The sequence below is a fragment of the Agrilus planipennis genome, unplaced genomic scaffold (assembly GCF_000699045.2).
Source record: "Agrilus planipennis isolate EAB-ADULT unplaced genomic scaffold, Apla_2.0 scaffold271, whole genome shotgun sequence".
NCBI classification, from domain to species: domain Eukaryota; kingdom Metazoa; phylum Arthropoda; class Insecta; order Coleoptera; family Buprestidae; genus Agrilus; species Agrilus planipennis.
This window is the reverse complement of record NW_020438965.1, coordinates 270,480-278,785: the sequence shown is the minus strand read 5'-3', so window position 1 is coordinate 278,785 and position 8,306 is coordinate 270,480. Positions and strand designations below refer to the sequence as shown.

The 8,306-nt window shown below is 31.0% G+C and overlaps 1 protein-coding gene, 1 long non-coding RNA gene and 1 other non-coding gene across 4 annotated transcripts in view; 1 reads left to right on the top strand and 2 right to left on the bottom strand.

Moving 5' to 3' along the window:
- The window catches only part of LOC108740360, an 85,161-nt gene extending 81,267 nt beyond the window's left edge, over positions 1–3,894 (bottom strand). The window contains exon 1 of one of the 2 annotated variants that reach the window (XR_003231260.1): positions 3,737–3,894. This is a non-coding gene — a long non-coding RNA (uncharacterized LOC108740360). The remainder of the gene's footprint in view (positions 1–3,736) is intronic. The other variant, XR_001938322.2, reaches the window with a different exon arrangement.
- The window catches only part of LOC108740341 (sodium-dependent dopamine transporter), a 76,719-nt gene extending 68,441 nt beyond the window's left edge, over positions 1–8,278 (top strand). Inside the window, exons 10-11 of the mRNA XM_025975283.1 lie at positions 2,419–2,687; positions 8,032–8,278. Of these exons, the coding sequence (XP_025831068.1) occupies positions 2,419–2,687; positions 8,032–8,178 (416 nt within the window). The 3' untranslated portion in view covers positions 8,179–8,278. The remainder of the gene's footprint in view (positions 1–2,418; positions 2,688–8,031) is intronic.
- Positions 3,104–3,176, bottom strand: Trnav-uac. Its single transcript has one exon. It is a non-coding gene; the product is annotated as a tRNA-Val (tRNA).
- Positions 8,279–8,306: the final 28 nt, after the last annotated feature.

The following is an 8,306-nucleotide window of genomic DNA, read 5'->3' as shown; positions in this document are numbered from 1 at the left end:
AATTATACGAACAAAATGGTCTTGGTACGCGTTAATTTACTTAGCAGAAAGTATATTGAAAAAAATAATTTATAAATAATAAAAAAGAAAAAATGTTTTACCATCATAGCGAATTTTAAAAAATTGTACCTTCTGTATTCGATAGCAAATTTGTTAATTTAAAAGAAAAAAATTGGCTTACCAATTTTTTTTAGCTAAATGGGCGTGGCATACTTACTTAAAGGATGTGAAAGAGGATAAGATTTCACCATTATCACGTAGACACTTTTTTTCAATGTTACTTGATTCCTTTTATTATATTTATCCTCATGCATGTAGAGATGAGTTACAAAGATAGAAAAGTGATACTTAGTTTGTATAAAGAGCAATAGGCAGTTAGAAATGGGGCTGCAACGTAGAGAAGTAAATATTAGAAAGGGAGTCAGACAGAGTTGCACACTGTCACCGCTACTTTTTAATCTATACATCGAAGACGCGATTAACATCATTAAAGACAGCACAACTGTAGGGATAGATATGCAGAGGCAAAAGATTAGTATGCTTAGATTTGCAGATGATATAACAGTATTGGCATCTAGCAAGGAGGAGTTAGAGATAACTTTAAATAAATAGAAGCGGTATTGACGAAACAGTACAGAAAATAAATAAAAGTAAAACAAAAATACTGGTTTGCAAGGGACAAAAAAGTAGGGAAAGAGCGAATATAATGATAGGAAACGAAAAATTAGAAGTGGCCGATTTTGGGTATCTATTAGGAAGTCAGATAAGTCAGGACGGAAGGAGTAGTTGAGATATAAAGGAGATGATAGTGCAGGGTCGAGTCGCCTTCAATAAAAAGAAGTCACTTGCTCGCGAACGGTTAATTTAGAAATTCGAAAACGATTGTTAAAGATGTATCTTTGGAGGACGACGCTGTACGGGTGTGAAACATGGACGGTGGGCGCTTTGGAAAAGAAAATGTTGGAAGTGTTCGAAATGTGGTGTTCAGGCGAATGATGAGGGTACCGTGGATAGAGAAGGTTAGAAATGAGGTATTAGAAAGAATAGGAGAACAGAGAACTCTATGGAAGTTAATAAAAAATAGGCCAGATAGGTTGGTAGGACACCTTCTCAGGCATGAAGGTCTGGTCAGAGACATGTTAGAGGCAGAAACGGAAATTAGGAGGGGTAGAGGTAGACCTAGATTAGATTACTGTTCGCAAATAGTTAAGAATATGGATTGTTCTAGTTTTAGGAAAATGCGAAGATTAGCTCAGGAAAGAAAAAGTGAAGGTGCGTGTCCAACCAGTCTTATGACTGATGACTTTATGGTGATGACGATGTTTACTCTAAAATAAAATTATTGAACTTGGTGATTTTTATAATTGATGTAAAGGAAGCCGATGAAATACAATTAATATACCAGACACTTCCGGTTGTTTTTAAACATGCATACCAAGATATTTTGTTAATGACAATAAAACACGTAGAAAAATAAAAAAAGTGTAAGTGATAATGGTGAAATTTTACTCTTTTTCACACCCTTTAAGTAGGTATGCTACGCCCTTTCGGCTAAAAAGAATTGTTAAGCCAATTTCGGAAAAATCTATTTCTCCATCCATGATGGAAGCTGTACATTTATCCCTAATGCTGTCCTGTCGTTAATATTATTAATCGCATCTTTGATATACAAATTAAACAGAGGCTGGGACAATGTTCATCTTTGTCTAACCCTCCTTTCTAATATTTACTCCTCTAACATATTGCTCAACATCTACAACTATATCTGTTGCTCTTTATACAAGCTATTATATCATTCTTCTATCCCTATATCTTATACCTACATTTTAACATCTTTTTCCATTTAAGAGGATCTATCGTTTCCACTACCATTATACATAAGGGTACTATGGTCTCGCATGTTCCCCTGTTCTTATAAACCCAAAATGGTCATCCTCTACAATTTTTGCCCTGTTGCTTTTTACCCGTCTGTGTACAATTCTAGTTAAGATTTTTAACACATGCAAAGTTAAGCTTTAAGCAGTCTTACACTATTTTTTAAGGATAAACTAACGTATTACTATTCAATTATTCAATATGTAATTATTTAAAATTGTGGTAATTATATCGAAACAGATGTACTTACTTATCGTAAGTTATAAGTGTATTTAGTTTAAAAAAGGAAGAAAGTTTTAAAAGGAGCTAATGTGGCTAGAAAATGGAAATGGAATTTGATACGTTTTTTAAGTTTAGAAATATCACACCTCAAATTTTATGCAAATATACTCCTTAGATACTCTAATTTATTCAACATTTCTTAAAAAATTAATTTTAAAAATACATGAATTACGTTATACTGTCCCAACCAAATGAATAAACCTTTGTTGCATTTTACCTTTTTATATTCTTACAGTTTCTTTTTGTTTCGTACTGATACAGGAACTTCGCGATTTTGTGACGATATCCGAGATATGATAGGTTTCTCCCCGGGACTGTATTGGCGATTCTGTTGGAGATTTGCAGCTCCTTTGTTTTTGATATTTATTATTGTCTATGGCCTGCTAGATTATGAACCGCTCAGTTACGAGGGCTACGTTTACCCCAGTTGGGCTAATGCTCTTGGTTGGACCATTGCTGGTTCTTCTGTTGCTATGATTCCAACAATGGCGCTTTTTAAACTGCTTACAACTAAAGGCTCTTTCTTAGAGGTAAGTTTTTATATTCGCTATTACTTTAATATTTTCTCATTTTAAACCTTTAACACAAAACACTAAAGAAGGATTTCCTCCCTATCCACTACTTTGCGTACAGTGTAGGACGGGGCGGGATAGAGATAACTTGTGTAATCTATCCTAACCTAACTGTATCTAACCTACCCTGCTTTGCTTGTTAAAAATTGATCGTTTTTTTTAAGTAATTGAGGTTATCAGTGTTTTTCATAAACCTTTACTACGCCAATGGTGATCATCAACAAAATGTCTCATCTTATGTGAACATACGTTAGAGCCCAGAACAGTACAATGATATTTAATTATTAAATTAAAACGTAACCTAAGTAATTCTTTGAAACAAATTTAACTTCTTTTGAATTCATGGAATTTTATTCAAATAAGAAAAAAAAATGTGGTTCCGCCCGGGATCGAACCGGGGACCTTCTGCGTGTAAAGCAGACGTGATAACCGCTACACTACGGAACCAACTTATTTGTTGAGTGTCTAAAGATGGCAATTATTCAATCACAAATAAATACGTTTATATTTCATAAAAATCAAAATTTATTTTATTTTATAATTGTAAAAATATGTATTTGACTTTTATTGTGAACTTGCTATTTGCACAAAATTCATTGCAACAATTGTTATAAGTAGTATATCTATAATAGGTGTTGTTTGTCTTAAGGATTTAATACCGATAGGTACCTCATGGTAATAAAATATTTCAAAAGATTACTAGGTGTATATATCAAAAGGATGCTATATAAGCATAATAATTATTGTTGTACGTACGTTGTACGTTAAAAAGCGTGAGCAAAAATGATACAAAATAAAATCTGTTAAAAGGATGGTGAAGCATGTTTTTAGTAGCTATCTAGGTACCCTACCTAAAATATAATATAATAATCCCATTATCATAATAAGCAGACGATCAGTCTCAGATCTGATAAATGCTTTTAAATCAAAAGAAACTATCGAACAGTATCCTTGCAAAACAATCAGTTTAATAATTACCGACTAAACATGCTTAGTGAATAATTCACCTAAGTAGATGCCAACAGCTGAAAACGGATGGGTAGAAAGACACAAACAGTTTTTATGGAATATTATTCACAAATTGCACAACTTCACTTTACGTTTTATCGAAAATGAGTCGATTCTCGATTCCACCTGGCCAATCACTATAGATAACACCGATCAGTCGCCGCACAACATAAACCAAAACCAAGTTTATTGCCTATAACTCTATAATGTAGGTACTCACATGGCTACTGCCTCGATAGTCCTGTAGTCCTGTTACGAAAGTGAGATGTCTACATCCTGCCTGCCGCTACCTACATTATACACGAGTGTCTTAAACTTTTTTTGTCAGCGACCCCCTTTTTCTCTCAAAAATGTCAGAGGACCCCCCTTTCCCAAAGAACGAAAAAATTCGGGAGGGGGGCTAATTAAAATCTGGAATCAGTTAATTTCTTTTGTTTAATTGCATTGAAACAATCATAAAATTTTGATCAATACCAGATTTATTTTTAGTTTCGGTAAAAATTAACAATTTATATTTTTCAGCAAATTATTATATGCAATTAACCTGTAATAAATTTTCTATAACCCTACACTTTGATTTGCGGTACTGTACTGCATTAATTATCTTTAAATGCCTTTTCCAAATTTTCCCCAGCTATTAGGTAACTGTTTTATGCTATTTATTGTTAAAATATCGGTAAAAATTAACAATTTATATTTTTCAGCAAATTATTATATGCAATTAACCTGTAATAAATTTTCTATAACCCTACACTTTGATTTGCGGTACTGTACTGCATTAATTATCTTTAAATGCCTTTTCCAAATTTTCCCCAGCTATTAGGTAACTGTTTTATGCTATTTATTGTTAAAATATCGGTAAAAATTAACAATTTATATTTTTCAGCAAATTATTATATGCAATTAACCTGTAATAAATTTTCTATAACCCTACACTTTGATTTGCGGTACTGTACTGCATTAATTATCTTTAAATGCCTTTTCCAAATTTTCCCCAGCTATTAGGTAACTGTTTTATGCTATTTATTGTTAAAATATCGGTAAAAATTAACAATTTATATTTTTCAGCAAATTATTATATGCAATTAACCTGTAATAAATTTTCTATAACCCTACACTTTGATTTGCGGTACTGTACTGCATTAATTATCTTTAAATGCCTTTTCCAAATTTTCCCCAGCTATTAGGTAACTGTTTTATGCTATTTATTGTTAAAATATCGGTAAAAATTAACAATTTATATTTTTCAGCAAATTATTATATGCAATTAACCTGTAATAAATTTTCTATAACCCTACACTTTGATTTGCGGTACTGTACTGCATTAATTATCTTTAAATGCCTTTTCCAAATTTTCCCCAGCTATTAGGTAACTGTTTTATGCTATTTATTGTTAAAATATCGGTAAAAATTAACAATTTATATTTTTCAGCAAATTATTATATGCAATTAACCTGTAATAAATTTTCTATAACCCTACACTTTGATTTGCGGTACTGTACTGCATTAATTATCTTTAAATGCCTTTTCCAAATTTTCCCCAGCTATTAGGTAACTGTTTTATGCTATTTATTGTTAAAATATCGGTAAAAATTAACAATTTATATTTTTCAGCAAATTATTATATGCAATTAACCTGTAATAAATTTTCTATAACCCTACACTTTGATTTGCGGTACTGTACTGCATTAATTATCTTTAAATGCCTTTTCCAAATTTTCCCCAGCTATTAGGTAACTGTTTTATGCTATTTATTGTTAAAATATCGGTAAAAATTAACAATTTATATTTTTCAGCAAATTATTATATGCAATTAACCTGTAATAAATTTTCTATAACCCTACACTTTGATTTGCGGTACTGTACTGCATTAATTATCTTTAAATGCCTTTTCCAAATTTTCCCCAGCTATTAGGTAACTGTTTTATGCTATTTATTGTTAAAATATCGGTAAAAATTAACAATTTATATTTTTCAGCAAATTATTATATGCAATTAACCTGTAATAAATTTTCTATAACCCTACACTTTGATTTGCGGTACTGTACTGCATTAATTATCTTTAAATGCCTTTTCCAAATTTTCCCCAGCTATTAGGTAACTGTTTTATGCTATTTATTGTTAAAATATCGGTAAAAATTAACAATTTATATTTTTCAGCAAATTATTATATGCAATTAACCTGTAATAAATTTTCTATAACCCTACACTTTGATTTGCGGTACTGTACTGCATTAATTATCTTTAAATGCCTTTTCCAAATTTTCCCCAGCTATTAGGTAACTGTTTTATGCTATTTATTGTTAAAATATCGGTAAAAATTAACAATTTATATTTTTCAGCAAATTATTATATGCAATTAACCTGTAATAAATTTTCTATAACCCTACACTTTGATTTGCGGTACTGTACTGCATTAATTATCTTTAAATGCCTTTTCCAAATTTTCCCCAGCTATTAGGTAACTGTTTTATGCTATTTATTGTTAAAATATCGGTAAAAATTAACAATTTATATTTTTCAGCAAATTATTATATGCAATTAACCTGTAATAAATTTTCTATAACCCTACACTTTGATTTGCGGTACTGTACTGCATTAATTATCTTTAAATGCCTTTTCCAAATTTTCCCCAGCTATTAGGTAACTGTTTTATGCTATTTATTGTTAAAATATCGGTAAAAATTAACAATTTATATTTTTCAGCAAATTATTATATGCAATTAACCTGTAATAAATTTTCTATAACCCTACACTTTGATTTGCGGTACTGTACTGCATTAATTATCTTTAAATGCCTTTTCNGTAATAACTAAACAACTTGAAATAATTTTTGAAAAAAGATGTCAAAATTGAGATTATTCCAAGTTGCCTAATAAAGTCTACTATTTCTACAGTAAATTCAGTAATTTACAATCGTAATTTGTAATTTTTGCGTTATCATAAAAATTTAGTTTTCTCTGAGTATTCAAATATTTCCAGTACATTTTCTTTTCTAGTAGAGTTTGTTTTTGAGATACTGGTCAAAATATGACAAAAGGCACAAAATTTTTTGGGAAATTTTCAAGGGAAACCACGATTGTCACAACCCCTAGACATTGTTTAAATTATGTTGTTGTGAAATGTGGACTAAATATCTAACTCGATTACATCAAAAGCCAAAATTGCAGCCCAAACTGTAACTGAAAATTAACAATATCATTTCAATTTTTATGATTTGTACAGATCCTTTTAATTAACAGGGTGGGTGGTCTTTTTTCAGAGTTCCGAATAATAGGGCGTTCGGGATAATCGGGTTCCTCGNGATTTGCGGTACTGTACTGCATTAATTATCTTTAAATGCCTTTTCCAAATTTTCCCCAGCTATTAGGTAACTGTTTTATGCTATTTATTGTTAAAATATCGGTAAAAATTAACAATTTATATTTTTCAGCAAATTATTATATGCAATTAACCTGTAATAAATTTTCTATAACCCTACACTTTGATTTGCGGTACTGTACTGCATTAATTATCTTTAAATGCCTTTTCCAAATTTTCCCCAGCTATTAGGTAACTGTTTTATGCTATTTATTGTTAAAATGCTTAAACATTTAAAAGCTTATTGTCGCGTAATCAAACACCTTTTTACTACTCACTAATTATCTTTCGAATAAACACTTTTATTATTAATTAATCACAATAACCCACACTTCGTCACTTCTTCCCTCTTAGTAGTAGTAAGAACCATGTGTCGCGTCGTAAATCGAACTCGTACTAACTAATCTAGAAAGGTCCAGAATGTGACGTGTAGAAAATCTGTTCTTCTTTGTCACTATGTATATTGGGTTGCCTACACGTGACAGTTTATGTTGGGTTTCCTACATGTGACAGTATTAAAGCTTAAAGATACAGATGAGGAAATTTTAAATTCGGAAGGGGAATTTAAATGGCATTTTATTAACCTGTCACATCGTCGTTAAAAAGTCGGTTAAAAATAAATAAAATTTCGCGATGCTATCTTCATCTTAGTTTGTATTTTTAGTTTAATTTTAATATCACCTCGTTACGACCACAGGTTATGGGAATGTAACTTTTGTATAAACTTTATTCGCGTTTAAACAACCATTTAACACATTTAGTAAAAAAATTTTTGTCTAGAACCCCAGTTCTGAAGTTTTCCAAATATTCAATTTTTAACAATATACAGACGAAAAATCACTACAAAAAAATTTTACTATATTTAATTAGGTCAGGTTGGGTTGGGTTACGTTGGTTCCTTTTTTAATATTATTTATTTATCCTTATTTTATAGAGAATTAAAATACTAACGACACCGTGGTGTGACGAGACAACGACAACAGTCCCTGTAAACGGCATTGTGCAATCTGAAAGTACTGAAGTTCGATTGGCATCGGCGAGACAATCCGGGGACGATCAAATCCCTGTAACCGACGTTTGAGGGAAGACGTGGAAACTAACAATTTTACCTTCACATTTTATGAGACAATGGTCCACTTTAATGTACGAATTTTTTAATTTTTTGATTACGTATTGAGCAATATTTTAGTGGGTAAGAGGGTAGGTATA